The sequence below is a fragment of the Propithecus coquereli genome, unplaced genomic scaffold (assembly GCF_000956105.1).
Source record: "Propithecus coquereli isolate 6110/MARCELLA unplaced genomic scaffold, Pcoq_1.0 Scaffold3, whole genome shotgun sequence".
NCBI classification, from domain to species: domain Eukaryota; kingdom Metazoa; phylum Chordata; class Mammalia; order Primates; family Indriidae; genus Propithecus; species Propithecus coquereli.
The window spans coordinates 3,887,972-3,904,906 of NW_012148618.1; the positions used below are offsets into that span (position 1 = coordinate 3,887,972).

Consider the following 16,935-nt stretch of genomic DNA (forward strand, 5'->3'; position numbering starts at 1 on the left):
ACATCAGACTGCCTGGTTTTAAAATCTACCACAAAGCTACAGTAATCAAAACAACATGGTACTGGCAAAAAAACAGACACATAGACCAATGGAACAGAATAGAGGACCCAGAAATAAATTAACACATCTATAGTGAACTTGTATTTGACAAAGATGCCAAGAACTCTGAGAGTCACATAACTGTCATCATTACTATGGTAAGAACTACTATTGGAGACATAGTTCAATGAAGTTGCATCTGTAGAAATTGGTTGTCCAGTCAGAAGTGACTTTAATTTGCCAACCACAAAGAAGAGATTAAGTTCATCTACTTCCATTGAAAGGAGAGATAAGAATAGGAAACTGAATGGATTTGAAGACATAAACTTGATATTCAAATACCATTTGCTGGATGACATTTTCTGAGACTTGCTAATTGTAATTACTTTCAGTCCATAATAAATACTTCAAAAAATAATAAATATATCTCATAGTAAGCTTATGGATCAAATAGATAAAATGTGAGCTTAGCTAAATCATAAATTAACAAAGTATATTTTCAAATTTCTATTTTAATTTCAGTTTAAATTAGAATAAGAGCCAAAGGAACAAAAAACATTCTGTAAAAAAAGACATCTGCACTAGAATGTTTATAGCAGCACAATTCACAGTGCAAAGATGCGGAAACAACTCAAGCGCCCATCAATACATGAGTGGATTAATAAAATGTGGTATATGTATACCATGGAGAATACAAAAATAATGGTGATCTAGTACCTCATGTATTATCCTTGATAGAACTGGAGCCCATTCTACTGAGTGAAGTATCACAAGAATGGAAAAACAAGCACTATATGTACTCACCATGAAATTGGTATTAACTGACTTAATTGACCAACACTTAAATGTACATATAGTAGTAATATTCATCAGGTGTCAGGCAGGTGTGAGGGGAGAAGGGGATGGGTATATTCACACCTAATGAGTATGGTGCGCACCATCTGGGGGATGAACACACTTGAAGTTCTGACTCGCGTGGGACAAAGGCAATATATGTAATGTAAATATTTGTGCCCCCATAATATGCTGAAATAAAAATCAATCAATAAATAAAGATAATAACAAAAAAAATAGAATAAGAGGAAAATCCACTCTGTATTACCTATGCAAAGACCTGAACTCAGACTTGACTTTATCTTGAGCTATGTCAGTTCAGGATGCTATTTTAGTTTTGTGTTCAGATTTGTGTGACTGTAAGCAGAGAGTAAATTTCTTTAACACTATCAATACTTTAGATAGATACAGACAGCACTTTTACATTTTTTCCTGCCTATTATTCTGAAAATGAGAACCTTCCAATATTCAATTCTAGTTTAAAAAAAATTCTCAAAAAAATTTTCATAGAAATAATAGTTGTTTCACAGAAGACTAATCACCCAAGGATATGTGTTTAGAGGCCCTGGTTTCCTTTAACACGGTTTCCTGGTCAGACAAAAGATTTCTTGGAGCTTATATATCTGTGGTTAATATTTTTGGATAAGAATAAAGCTAAAAATGGTGAGACATATTCAATTTAATTGAAGATTTCTACATTTGGAATAAAAACCTTATTGAAGTTACACATAATTTTTTAATGTATTTGTTTCTACTGCTCTGTAAATCCAATCTGCTCAATTAAAAGAAACTAATATCTTTTAATTGAGCAGATATGGAAATAAAACTCAATGGAAATCAAGTAGGTGGGAGAGAGGAGGAGGGGATGGGTAAATTCACACCTAACAATGCACACTATCTGAGTGAAGAGAACGTTTATAACTTTGACTCAAACTGTACAAATTATATAACTAAAACATATATGCCCCCATAATATTCTGAAGTTTTTAAAAAAGAAACTAATACCTATGTTGTTTTGTCCTGTGATTCTCCAGGAACCTTCCAATAATATCTCTGGCTCCCTCTGTGTAAATAAATTGATTATACTTCTTTTTATTACTTGGTTAGTCATATGCATGGGAATTTCTCCTCTTAACCACTGCTGACCTTCCTTCCTCAAGTACCCTACCGGGCTTCAGGAATACCACAGTTCCCTGGTTTTCCTCCTACTTCTTTGGCAATTTCTTCCCAATGTCCTTTGTTGAGTTTCCCTCATCTGCTCAACCACCCATCGTGGCATTTCTCAGAATTTCATCTTTGGCCTGTTTTGACTCTGCCCCTAAGTGTCATCCATTCCCATGACTTTAATTACCATCTAACCACTAGGGGCTCTCAAACCTGGTATTATTTCTTGAGTCCCTAATCTACAGATCAAACTGCCTACTTACCTGGGTGCCTCACAAACATCTTGCACTTAATAAGTCTGATACTAAACTAATTTTCTCAAATCTACTCTTCTTTCAGTGTCCTCAGTCTCAATAACTGGTATTAATATTTACCTAGTTGCACAACCCAAAATCTGGGAATAATAATGGATTCATCCCTCCCCCTGATGGCTAATAATAAAAAATCAAGTCCTATTAATTCCACCTTCTAAACAGCTCTTCTATATGCTTCCTTGTTTTCACCTGCAATGTCACCATTCTTGTCCATGGCTTCACATGTCATTTTTGGAAGAGAATATGGTCACCTGTGTGATCTTCCCACTTTAAGTCTTATTTGCCTTAATTCCCATTATCTACATTTTAGTAAAAAACCCCATTTGGGGTTTTTTTCCAGCATATTATAGGGGTGCAAATGTTTAGGTTACATATATTGCCTTTGTCCCACCAGAGTCAAACTTCAAGCATATCCATCCCCCAGATGGCACACACCGCACCCATTGGGTATGTATATACCCATCCCCCTTTACCCACCTGACCAAACCCAATGAATGTTAGTACTATATGTGCACATAAGTTTTGATCAATTAATACCCATTTGATGATAAATACATGTGGTGCTTGTTTTTCCATTCTTGTGATACTTCATTTAGTAGAATGGCCTCCAGCTCTATCCAGGATAATAGCTGGTGTGGATGCAGAGAGATAGGAACACTCATACACTGCTGATGGGACTGCAAAGCAGGACAACCTCTGTAGAAAGTAATATGGAGATACCTCAAACACTAAAAGTACAAAACGTTTGTTTAAAAAATAATCTAAACATGTGATTTTTGCTCAAGATGCTTGCTTGTCACTGCCCTTAAATTAAAATACTAACTCCTTTTCAGGGTTTATTAGGCCATCCAAGACCTGACTTCCATCCCCACCTTTCCAGCCTCAAAGAATAACATACTCCCTTCCTGCAATTCCAGAGCCAATTTGGTTTTCTTTTACTTGCCTGAAAACAAACTGTCTCATCTTCAGGGCTTTGCACTGGCTGATCATTCTGTATGAAACTTTTTTCCTTCATGCTTTGCCTATTAACATCTATTCATTCTTCAGCTCTCAGTTTTATCATTTTGCCAGGGAAGCTTCCCCGGACCTGCCTGAGTCCAGAAGAGTTCCTTCCACTATATATTACTATAGCACTACCTATTACCACTTTTGTAACATTAATCATACTCATAATTTCTTATTCAATGTAAGTCTTCCTCATTGCATTTTAAGTTCCACATGAGCAGGACTGTGTCTGTCATGCTCACTGTCATCACATGATAAACCTAACAAAGAGTAAAAATTTTCAATGTGAATAATTTATTGAATGATGCTTAGACTTTCTTCTTACATGCAATCAAAGGTCATATGATTAAAGAACTTCTTTCTCTTTTTATTCTCTTTTCTTTTCTGAATTAATTTCTTGTGCCTCCATCTTCTTCAAGTCTCTGAGGTGAAATCCATGGATGGGTTCCTTTTTCAGGTTTAGGCTAATTCAAATATTGAGCCAATCTCAGCTGAAGCAGCCTATAAATTATTGATCTCAGCCCTCTCTGGTACTCCCCAGTCTCATGAACCCTACATTAAAAACTTCAGCTCCTCTCTTGTCCCAGAAGATATCTGCTGCCAAACAAACCCATGATCCATGCCCCGGGAGAGAACCCTCAAACCACAGCTTGCTCTGTACCTGACTGGCCAACTCCCTGGGACTTTGTTTCTGCCTAGATTCTCCCTCATTCATCTTATTATGCCGTTCTGCCTGGTACCTCGGTCTCCCACTTAGAACAACGACACATCAGGACAGGAGTGCATTTGCATGGTAGAATGATTTATAGGGCTTTTTACTGTTCACTGTATTGCAGAAGAGACCTCTGTGGGGGAAGCAGGAGAAATCTCCCTCTCATCTCCTAAGCACTTAAACTGTTTTACCTCATCTTATGCACACGATGATTTGTGTAGCTGACCAGGCAGCCTTATTTTTTTAATATTTCTGCCCACATTATCCTCCAGTTTTTATCTTGCTTATAAGTTTTTGGAATGTCACTATTTTTCAAAAGTTAATACTGGATCAACCAACACTTCTCATTCTACTTCTGTTCTAAAGAACATCATTTCCTTCGTTTCTGAGCAAGAGAAATGAAATTCAGCTTTAAACCAATAAAATTTTAAACCAAGGTAGAAGAGTTGGCACTTCTGGTCTTCCATAATAACCTCAAGATTAGAGTCTCTGTGTCTGCACATCAGTGACGAAGTCAGGCTTCTCAGTGAGATCACTAAGCTTGTCTCAGTGGCTCAACACAGATCCTTCCGAATGGCTATCTTCCCTCAGGTAAACATACTCCTGTTACAAATAACTCGGAATAACTCCCTTTGGTTTTTTTGTTTTGTTTTGTTTTTCCCTTTATGTTTTCTCAAAATCTCTGAACAAATTGACTCAATAAAATACAAATTTTAATTTTATTCAGTCAACTCAGGAGGAATAAAGGTCAAAAGCTTTCAAGGAGACCTTCATCCCCAACACCCTAATGTTTGGGAACACAAGTAGGCATCCAGAGGTAAACGTTTGCTATGGTTGATAACAGGAGGAAGAGCCATTTATTCCCCTGTTGTCAATTATAGGCACTGTATTTGCAGATCAGAGGTTCTAGATTTCTTCAAAAGTGAAGGTATGTCTGAATATATTTTCACTCCCTTAACTCAATCATTCCCAGCAATTCATACTCCAAGATTATCCACCCTAAATGGAGATTATTTTATACTAGCCAACATAATACCTCAAAGTCTTCCTCTTTCCTTTTGTTTCAGCACCAGGCAATCCTTTTTATACTTCTCTCTCGGGGAAACCAATGTGACTCAAAGATTTGATCCCCAAGAGAAATTAATATTGGTCTGGTTATTGGCCGTCTCAGCAGCATCAGTGGGTCACTCTCCTGTGCAGCTAACTAGCTTCTTTCCCATTATGAAGAATCCTATATATATAGCTTTGTTTTCAGGGTTATTATTTACAGAAATTAAGACTAAGCTATCTGAATTTCTCCTTCTAAAAATGCACATTCTATGACTGAGCAGACAGGTAAGAGAGATGCTTTTACTTACAAAACTGCCCCTGTCATGGATGATTCCTTCTTTCTATTGCTCTACATTCCCTTTCAATTTCTGATCTTCTACAAAATATTTGTGTCCAAGATTTTCTCCTTTCTGAAATATTTTTGTCCTTTTATTGCACACCATCTCTCTCTCATTTTCAAATTTCAGTCATTGAATTGTATTATGTCTTGTAAGTTTAACTCCCCTTTGATATTTTTAATTTGTCTCCTTAGTGTGAAGATTTTTTAATATTCAGGTGTTTCTGACTTTTGTGCTCTCTGACTTAATATAAACTTCATTTTCCACTGTGCAAAGCAGACATCTGGTCTCAGCTATTCGCACCCTATTTGAAAACGAGATTCTGTTGTAGAACTTGAGAAAGGAAATCTCCAGCCTTGACCTCTAATATTCTGGTGTGATTCATTCTCTTTTTGTACTACTTTCCTCCACATTTGAAGGCTCCAGCCAATGCTTAGGCTGAGGGCCTGTGTTCAAATTCAAAATGATTCTAGCTCCATGCCAGGGAATGGTATAGAGGAGCTGGCAGCTATGAGTTCTGAAATGGAACTGTTTGAAGACTGGCCAGTTTGTTTGAAGAAATGAGAAAGGGAATTGGGAAAAGCAATGCCCTGTGAAAAAGAAGAAATAGTCATTTAGGAAGGGAAGGCTGATTTTACTTTAAAACAAATAAGAACTCAAGGAATAAGAGAGTCCTTCCAATAGGTTAGAGTGATCCTATCAAATAAAAATACTTCTAGCTTGTTTATGGCTATTTCTACTAAGCAGGTGTAGAGCATTGATGAGGAAAACCGATGGATTGGAATTTGGGGGTCTGACTTCTGATTCTGGCTCTGTGAATGTATTGCTATGAGTATTCTGGATGCTATTAACCTCACTGGGTGTTTCTCTACTTGTAGAATGAAGGAACTGGATGAATTAATTTCAAAGTTCTTTCCTGCTTCTATACAAAACCATAATTCTGATAATCCTTTTTGTTCAATACTTGTCTGCATATCCTTTTTAGAAATGTATCTCCTCAGACCCTGAATGACTGAAAAATTTTAAATCACCGATAGGAGAGGTGACAAACTTTATGGGGATTTGGCTTTTGAAGAATTCCCAGGAGCTTCACAGAGTCATCAGTGTTTCCTAAGAAGGCAGAAAAGCCAAACACATGGTCTTTTTCTCCAAGCAATCTCTCTCAAGTCATCAAGATTTCTTCAATAATAAGACACCATAATTCCAGATATTTGTAACAGAATGGGTGGGACCTTCTTCACCTATTTAAATACTCCCTTTTTTGTGACTGGGTTATCATCAGGAAGTACAAGATTGTGGATAAGTATTATTAAATGCAATTTTCCTATTTATTTGTGAGAGCTACTATTTTGTTTCTGATATGAACAATTACTACCCATTTTTAGAAAATTCATCCATCTACTATTTCTTGAGCTTTTTCTATGTGCCAGCCACTCTTTTAAGGTATTGGTAGTAATATGGCATTGGACAAAGCAAAATTGTTCCCTGCATTCATGAACTTTCATTTTACATTTATGAAAAGCTATAAATATTAGAACTAGGGTAATAAAATACTGCCTAGAGGATAAAGGCATATTTTTACCAGTTACTTCCTAATTTTTTAGGAGATGACTCACCTGTCAGTTAGCTGAACCACCACCAGTGGTATTCAACTACCCACTCCATCCCACCATTCCTCACTGTCACATCTGTTCACTCACATGCTTAAACTCAACTTTTCTTTATATCAGTGACTATTTTCCCTACAGCTTTTCTATTACTTTTTACCCTTCCAGTTACAATATGTATAACAGTGTATGAAAACTCAAGCAAAGTCCATTCTCTTGGGTATTCATAATGTATCAATGTGTACTGATTGTTTTAAACCATGACAGGTAACCTAAGCAAAGATGTACAATGTTCCACCAATGCTTCCTTTGATGATCATTTTATCTTCCTTGTTTCTCCTTTAGGATTCTTCTTTATTCCTCCTCCTGTTCCTCCTTTTATTCTCTAACTCTCCTCCCAATTCATCTTCATTCTTCTTTTTTCTTTAGGTGTTCTTTCCTGTCTGTTCTTTAACCATGCTTTTGACTCTGTCTCCACCACATTGATTATATTCATAGTTCCATATTTTGGATTGTGATTGTCCCAATTTAGAATGATTAAAGGTCATGAATAGATAAAATTACATGTTATAATGGAATTTTTGAGTCTTTAGACTAATAAGATCATGTAGTTTGGGATTTCCCTCTTTGAAAAACTTAATTCTCACACTCCAAGAAAACCACCATTTCAGCAGTAATAACCTAATAGGAATAGGAGTTTCCAAATCTGGCAAAGTAATTCAGAAACTTTAATTGCTTTTTTATTTTTTTTTTATTTTTTTTTATTTCAGCATATTATTGGGGTACAGATGTTTAGGTTATGTGTGTTGCCCTTGGTTCCTCCCCCCAAGGCCTTTAATTGCTTTTGAATTGCTCTTATTAAGATGAAATTGCACTTTCATGATGAGAGGGCTAGAGTGCTTGGATTGTATGTTATACTTTAGTTTAATAGGATAAAACATTTGATCTTAACAATCAAAATGATTCTTCAGCTTCAACTTTATTTCTTTATAAATAAAAATTTACGAATTGGATGCTGAGCTTAGTCAATCAGCAAACACCTTCTGCTCAGCAAAGTAAAGGTCATTGCCATGAAAACTCCCAGGGATGATCTTATTAACTGTATGACGCTTCCCAGATTAAGTTCCCACCTCCCAAATCCTTTGTCCTTACACCTCTGTGATCTGCATATCTAAATATGGGTGAGAAGTCTAGGGATAGTAGTATGAATGAATTGAAAGTGTTAAAACATAGAAAAAATATGCAGATACAAAAAAATGTGCTCCTTGATTTATTATGGAGTTATGTCCTAATAAACGCATCATAACTTGAAAATATCAGAAGTTGAAAATGTATTTAATACACCTAACCTACCAAACATCACAGCTTAGTGTAACCTGCCTTAAATATGCTCAGAACACTTACATTAGCCTATAATTGGGCAAAATCACCTAACATAAAGCCCATTTTATAATAAAGTGTTAAATATCTCATGTAATGTACTGAATACTGTACTGAAATACAGTTTCTACTGAATATGTATTGCTTTCTCACCATTGTAAAGTCGAAAAAATATAAATCAAGCCATCACAAGTAAGGGATCATCTGTATATAATTCATTGAGAAAAGTATTTCTAATGCTATTTTAAGCCCTTCCATCGATATTTATTACTGTATTACAGTTCATTATGTCCATACTTTATAATATACTTAAACCTAATGTTTGGCATTTAAATTATTTCAAGGTTTTACCACTTGCAGTAAAGTATAAGGAACATTTTTGTGCTGAAAACTGTACAAATAGAATTCCAGAAGGAGTATTATTATACCAAAATGTATGAATTCAAAATTCTTAATAGATGATTTCAAAGTGTTTTCTTTAAGGTTTAAATCAGTCTATATTTCCTCCAGCAATGTATGAAAGTGCCTATTTCGCTAAGACTTTGCCAATTTTGATAATAATAATGTAAAAATTTTTTCTAATTTAATAGGAAAATAATAGTATTACATTTTATCATATTTCTTTAATTTCTAAAACACACGCAAACATACACACACACACACACACACACATATAGCCTAAATTTCTCAATTTTCCCTTCATATTATTTCTTCATTTATTTATTAGGGCTTGTAGGTTTTATTGAATGGTTCGAACTCTTTCATATGTTATGAAAATATCAACCTTTTGTCTCTCTACAGCATTCAAATTCAAGTATGAGTCATGTGTTAGCTGGAGGCAGATTGTTTTAGGCACCTTCGGAGGTGTCTTAACTGTTATTATGCATTTATGTTCTCATTTCTAATTTTTATTTAACTGTTTTACTTTTGATTACATTTTTAAAGGTCATCTATTTTTTGTTCTTTTGAGACCCATTTTACATGTTTGCATACAATCTTCCAATTTTTTGCCTTTTCACATTTAATTTTTTAACCTTTATTCTTTTTTGCCTGAAATTTCTTGCATTTATTTTATGTATTCTTTTCTAACTTCTTAAGTTGCTAATAGGTTCATGTATTTGAGCAAATGAGACCATTTAAAGCAATACATCGCCCCTGAGTGCAGCTCTGTCCATACTGCGTTAATCTTTCACACGCTGGGTTCCCATTTTTTGTAAATAGTCTACTATCAGTTAAATGAGAGATTTGTTAATGTAATCCATTTTAAATTGTTAACATTTAACACATTATTTTCAGTGCCTCTAGGTTGATTCCTTCCTTCTTTTCCTTCAGGTCTCTTCAGAGTCTTCCCTTCCTTCTGATTCAATGGACCAAGTAAATGACTCTGTGGTAACTGAATTTGTGTTACTGGGACTTGCACACTCCCTGGGAATGCAGTTTTTCCTTTTTCTCCTCTTCTCTTTGTTCTATCTGGGAATTATCCTTGGAAACCTCTTCATTGTATTCACAGTGATTTTTGATCCTCACTTACACTCCCCCATGTATTTTCTACTGGCCAACCTATCACTCATTGACTTGGGCCTTTCATCTACCACAGTTCCTAGGATGATCTCTGATCTTTTCACTGATTGTAAAGTCATTTCCTTCCACAATTGCATGACACAAATGTTCTTTATCCATGTTATGGGAGGAGTTGAGATGACACTGCTGATAGCCATGGCATACGATAGGTACACAGCAATCTGCAAGCCTCTGCACTATCTAACTGTTATGAATTCCAAAATGTGTGTGCTCTTGGTAATAGCCGCTTGGGTCATTGGGGTGATTCATGCTGTGTCTCAGTTTGTTTTTGTTATAAATTTACCCTTCTGTGGCCCTAATAATGTGGAGAGCTTTTATTGTGATTTTCCTCGGGTTATTAAACTTGCACGCATGGACACTTACAGACTAGAATTTGTAGTCACTGCCAACAATGGCTTCATATCTATGGGTACCTTCTTTTTCTTAATCGTATCATATATCTTTATTCTGCTCACTGTCCGACAACATTCTTCAAATGATTTATCCAAAGCATTCTTCACGTTGTCAGCTCACATCACTGTAGTGGTTTTGTTTTTCGCTCCATGCATGTTTCTCTATGTGTGGCCTTTCCCTGCTAAGTCATTGGATAAGTTTTTTGCCATTGTGGACTTTGTTGTCACCCCTGTCTTAAATCCTGCCATCTATACTTTAAGGAACAAAGATATGAAGGTGGCAATGAGAAGGCTGAGTCGACAGGTTGTAAGTTCTAGGGAGATAACCTAACAGATTTCCTTGATAAGAGCACAGGTTGAATGTCATGAATCATCAAGACCCCCATGGTCACCATAAACACTACAGAATGTGTACAATTTATTATTGTCTTAAAAACTGAGAAATCTTCAGAAAATGCAGTATTGAAACTGAGAACTTTATTTCAGATGAAGTTGCAGCAATTTTTGTTAATCTTAAAAATTAAGTGTTATATATTTCTATCTAACCTGCATATCAAATTGTAATTACCAACTATGTCTACATTCACTTATAATGTGGTTATTTCATATCTATATATGAATATATATGCATGTATATAATTTATCTCTATCAGTATCTTTATAATAGACATCACTGTAAATTAATAAATATTTCTTATGGAAATTATGTGGATCCAATGTATAAAATATGGGTTTATATAAACCAGCAGCTTTAAAATCAAGGAAGAAACAATCCTCATTTTGTACTTTAAGTTAGATAAATAGGAAGATAGACACTATGTTACAACTCTATTTTTGTTTTCAGTTTGATTGTCAATATATTTTGTACAATGTTATTTTAGAAATTGATGCTAGTATTTTGTATAATTCAAAATTTATCTATGTTCCACTTTTTTAACGACACAATGCTATTTCCTGCAGCCTTCCTCAAACACTTCCTGATTGACTCTAACAAAGCATCTATAGTTCTAAAAGTATTTGAAGGGACTTATTTCCTAAAGGAGGGTACCCCACTGAGACCTCAAAAGCTTACTTGATGTGCCTGCTCTTAAGCTAAGGTGCTTAGGACAAAGAAGATGATTGACATCTTTCTAATAAAACCTGGAAAACCCAGTGATCAAAGAACACAACTGAGACATCACTTGGATGTATTTCAAGAAACATTGATTGTGGTGACTCAGCTCATTTTTAACTACTACGTGGTAATTGAGGCTGCAAAATAAAATGACATTATAAGACATGAGACTTGAAACTTTTTTATTATTGGTTAAAGTATTTTTCCTATATTTTCTCCACAAACTGGTCATCAAAGTTCTAAGCTATCCTCTTTTTTACAAAATCTAAGTATTATTTACTATCTTATTAACCTATTTGGATTTTAATTTTACAACTTTATCTTACTCGTTTTAATATAATTCTTTTAAAATCACCTCTAAACTCAATGAGACAGTAAAAATATCTAAATGGACCAAGAAACTGTGGCAATATTCATTAACTCAAGAAGATTCTGTGTGTTTCCTCTAATAGCCAAGGGAAAACTTGGGAGACTATAAGAGTTAGTTTCAGTACTCAAAGCTCAGGCTGACTATTCCTAGATCTCTTCACCTGGTCACTTTCATAAAGGGCTCTTGATTAACCAAGTGGTTTACTAAGGAGAACAATTCACAAAAATACTATTCTCTTGAAAATTTTGTGCTTTAAGAGAGTATAAATAAAAAGGAAATCTGTACTCTTTCTCTGAAAATAGCTGTAATCTCTTCCAGTTATGAAGAAGGTAGGTGGAATGATGAAAATAAAATATATTAGTAGAACTAACCGAACTATAGCACTTCATTGACAATGAGATGCTTCTACTGCTAGGAATCCATTCTGCAGAATTCAATTATGTGTTTATCTTCAGGGAAAAGGGACGGATCCTGTAGAGTTGGCTTAAATACTTAGAAGAATTAATATTAATAATGTTTGTAAGGATAACCCTTGTTAATGTGTTACACTGGCAACAATTGTCAAATCCTTTGCCTGACTCTTCTGGGCTAATTTATTCTTTCCTCTCTATTTAGTGGTCTTTTTCCCCATCTTCCCCCAAATGTATTGTTTTCTGGCTCACCTTCTTCCCTCCTTTTGTAATCCCAATGAAACCTGGTTTTGAATATTTCTTTCACATAAAACTACAAACCATACTTTTAGAGTTGTGGGAGATTTGAGAGTTTTTGATGGAATGAACTCATTTTTTCAAAACAGAAAAGCTAAGACCCACAGACTTTTTGAATAACATGCCCAAGATCACATAGTGAGTTTGTGCTAGAACCCAAGTCCCTGACTTCCACCTCAGTGAGTCTATAGAGACAGATATTTTTCTTTAAAGAGGGATAAAAGATGTTTAAGGAAAGCATATAAAATTCTGATGGTTGAATTCTAAGCTTACACTAGGGTATGGGGAAGGATTTTCTTTTTCAATCGTGGCTGGCTCTGCACGGTTGCTACGAGTGTATAAGATTCTGGAGAACTCTTTTAATAAATCTAAACTTAATATTCAACTTAGAATCAATAACAATTCTTCTAAAACTTATTGAATCATTTCTGAAGGGTTAGAAATGAGCTTTGAAAGGGCTGTAGTGATGAAGGATTCCCTGTAGCTGAGGATCCCATATTATCACTCTCCTCTCAGCAGCATAAATTCAGGATATGAGATGTCTTAATTAAGTGAGCAAGAAATTCCTTTTGCTGAAGTGTGGCATTCCTAAATTTTTACTTGCTACCTTGATAGAAAGTCTTTTTGCTACAGATGAGAAGAACCATCATTCTTGGTATATTTCCTATGGAGATATAACTTCAAGTTTGTCCTTCTCTATCAGTGAAATGAAATGGTTTTATACCACTAAATATCTAAGGTCTATTCTATTACATACTTCTATTCTAAAGAAACATCTCAACCAGTCATGTCAGAAATTATCTCACAATAGGAATCCTATCCTCTGAATTTTTAATGATTAGTATGATTATATTTATAACTGCATTAAGCAGAAGAGAACTACAGTGAGTATTCATGACTTATTTCATTATTAGACTTCTCTTTATTATTGGAAAGAAATTTAGATTCACTATATTTTTATAGGATTTTGAAAACAGTAATGTGGTGTTTGGGGTGGGTAGGCCTAAGGAATGAGATTAAAGGTAATGAAAAGTATAATTTCCAAGGGCTGTGTAATAACCGTGATTAAGAAAATGTCAAAACAAATAATAGTATTCTTCAAAAAAATTTGGCAAGTATAACTCTGCATACTTTCATGTCTCCCATGGGACGTTATCAGCTAATTTCCACTTCTCTCTTTTACATCTTACTTGCCCTTAACTCTTACACCTAATCCATTAAGTATTCTCACGACTATGCTTCACCTTCAAAATACCTTTCATGTGCTACTTCACTTCACTGCAAAACTTTTGAAACAGTAGTTATTGTCTCTTCAATGCACCATTGAAATGGCTCTCTCAACTCATGTCCAACAGTCACTGTTCAATCTCTCTCCTAATAGCAACCAACAAGGATGTTCCACAAATACCTCCACATGTCTAAACAATTATCACAATTCTTTACCTTCTTCCTAATTTATTCCTGCCCCTAAAAGTGATCTGTGCATTACATATTTTATGATAGCACTTATAATAATTATTATCAAAGTTAAAGCCATCAAAATGCTCCTAATTACTCAGAATAAAAACATTGGAATATTTTTTCATCTTCCACATCTTTTTTATTTATTTATTTATTTATTTTATTTCAGCATATTATGGGGGTACATATGTTTAGGTTACGTATGTTGCCCTTGCTTCCCTTCCCTGAGTCAGAGCATCTTCCACATCTTGCTGACAAATTTTCTGTTATTACTACTTTAATGATGGCTATTGTATGTTGACCACATACTTTGTGCTAGAAAATTTTTATACATGGTTACATCCAATCCTCACAGCACTCCCATAAGTAGTACAATTATCACTCATCTTTTCCAGATGTGGACATAAGATTCAAACCATTTAAGTGATTTGTCCATTGTCATCCAGCTACATAGTGAACCCAGGGTTTGAACCTAGGCCTCCTGGCACACAAGCTCACATCTTAACCACTGTGTGTGGCTTGATGGTCCCTCACAAATCTTCACTCACCCCTTTCCTGTTCACACAACCACAACCTGCAATCATTATCTATTGTTGAGCTTCAAACAATCACTTGGCTTTATTTGCAAGCTTCCCTCTTCTAATTCACATTGTGGCCAGAGTTAATTTATTAACCAATTCTTTCTAATTCCTCAATAGTTCTTTATTGTCTCCATAATAAAACAAATCACTTACAAGCCATTCCAGAATCCCTTTCCGATTTTAACCCCTATTAACTCCTTCACACTTTCTCTCATGTAAACTTTGTTGCATTTTTCTCACTCTACCTTTGAATTTCCATTCTTTTATCCTCTCTCACTTTTTAAATCTTATATTTCTGAAGTTTAATTTCTTTTTGTTCTTTTCATTTTTCGTCTTTCATTTTGGTGTATATCTTTTTCTCCTAAGAATGTTAATATCACCAAATGACATAAGATACATGCTACAGAATATAAACTGTCTTGAACCTCAGAGAAAAAGGAGAGTAAATGTAGGATAATGGTATAGACTTAATCTGGCAGAGAGGATAGCATAAACAATTGTATTTTATTAGGAATAAGCCTAACATGAATGGAGACACTGAGAAGACTGGGATATCTGAACTATAAAGCATAGCCAAGGAAGTAGTGTGGGATAAAATTATGAGTTCAGGTTGTTGAATTCTGAAAGCCTTTAAGTAATGAACCATAGAAAGTCATTATAAGAGCAAGCAGAATGTTACAAAATGAGGCTTTGAATTTGAATATAACAATTCTGACTTCCTTCTCACTCTTTTCTCCAAGGCAACTGCAGAGACTATTTCCTGGAATGAATCAACGAGTAAAACAAATCACTCTGTGGTATCTGAGTTCATTTTACTAGGACTCTCCAATTCTTGGGAACTCCAGATTTTCCTATTTGTGTTGTTTTGTGTGTTCTATGGCGGAATTGTGTTTGGAAACCTTCTCATTGTCATAATGGTGGCTTCTGACTCCCACCTTCACTCCCCGATGTACTTCCTGCTAGCCAACCTCTCACTCATTGATCTGTGTCTGTCTTCAGTCACAGCCCCCAAGATGATTGCTGACTTCTTCAGTCAACGGAAAGTCATCTCTTTCAAGGGCTGCCTTGCTCAGATATTTTTTCTTCACTTTTTTGGTGGAAGTGAGTTAGTGATCCTCATAGCCATGGCTTTTGACAGATATGTAGCAATCTGTAAACCCCTACGCTACACTACAATTATGCGAGGCAACGTATGTGTTGGCATCGCGGCTGCTGCATGGGGAATTGGCTTCCTCCACTCGGTAAGCCAGTTGGCCTTTGCAGTGCATTTACCCTTCTGTGGTCCCAATGAGGTTGATAGTTTTTATTGTGACCTTCCTAGGGTAATCAGACTCACCTGTACAGACACCTATAGGCTAGAAATCACGGTCATTGCTAACAGCGGTGTGCTCACTGTGTGCTCTTTTGTTCTCCTAATCATCTCCTACACTATTATTCTAATAACCATCCAGTATCACCCTTCAGGTAGGTCATCCAAGGCTCTGTCCACTTTGACTACTCACATCACAGTAGTTCTTTTGTTCTTTGGACCATGTATCTTTATTTATGCCTGGCCATTCCCCATCAAGTCATTAGATAAATTTCTTGCTGTGTTTTATTCTGTGGTCACTCCTCTCTTGAACCCAATTATATACACACTGAGGAACAAAGACATGAAAACTGCAATAAGATGGCTGAGACAATGGAATGTGAATTCTAGTGTAAAGTCTTAGATCTTATATAACTATGAGATTCATCTGAGATAGTGACATATAGTGAAGTTGGTAAACTATTTAGTAAAGCTCATGAAGACTGTACCTTCCGTGCTCATATAACTTAGTAAGTGTCAAAGAGCTTTCACATATACTGCCTCAATTTGTCCTTCAACAACGTTATATGTTATGTTTTTGGATAGACATGCAAAGTTAATGTCATGCTTTCACTTCTCAGAACAATGAAAGGCATAAATATGTTAGTACTTCTGTACATCTGTGCCTTCTTGGGTGATCTTGTGTTTAATAGAAGAAATAAGTTTCTACTAGCTGGCTTATAAAATTTTTTAAAATTTTATTTGGCCCCACCAGCAGTGTATGAGTGTTCCTATCTCTCCACATCCATGCCAGCATTTGTTGTTTTGGGACTTTTTGATAAAAGCCATTATCACTGGAGTTAGATGATACCTCATCATGGTTTTCATTTGTATTTCCCTAATGATTAGAGATGTTGAGCATTTTTTTGTGTTTCCTGACCATTATTCTGTCTTCTTTTGAAAAGTTTTTGTTCATGTCCTTTGCCCATTTTTTGATG

At 35.3% G+C, this 16,935-nt stretch overlaps 2 protein-coding genes across 2 annotated transcripts; both read left to right on the top strand.

Annotated features, from left to right (window-relative positions):
* Positions 1-9,808: 9,808 nt before the first annotated feature.
* LOC105814213 (olfactory receptor 4F6-like) lies at positions 9,809-10,747 on the top strand. Its single transcript, XM_012649112.1, has one exon. It carries the CDS (start codon positions 9,809-9,811, stop codon positions 10,745-10,747), a length of 939 nt encoding a protein of 312 aa, XP_012504566.1.
* Positions 10,748-11,531: 784 nt separating this feature from the next.
* Positions 11,532-16,444, top strand: LOC105814214 (olfactory receptor 4F4). Its single transcript, XM_012649113.1, has 2 exons — positions 11,532-11,657; positions 15,390-16,444. Exons 1-2 carry the CDS (start codon positions 11,532-11,534, stop codon positions 16,359-16,361), a joined length of 1,098 nt encoding a protein of 365 aa, XP_012504567.1. The 3' UTR covers positions 16,362-16,444.
* Positions 16,445-16,935: the final 491 nt, after the last annotated feature.

Excerpts from the sequence above, each read along its gene's own strand:
- LOC105814213 (XM_012649112.1), top strand. The coding sequence starts at position 9,809 with ATGGACCAAGTAAATGACTCTGTGGTAACTGAATTTGTGTTACTGGGA.
- LOC105814214 (XM_012649113.1), top strand. The coding sequence starts at position 11,532 with ATGATTGACATCTTTCTAATAAAACCTGGAAAACCCAGTGATCAAAGA. Across the intron at positions 11,658-15,389 it reads TCATTTTTAACTACTACGTG|GCAACTGCAGAGACTATTTC; the intron begins GTAATTGAGGCT and ends CTTTTCTCCAAG.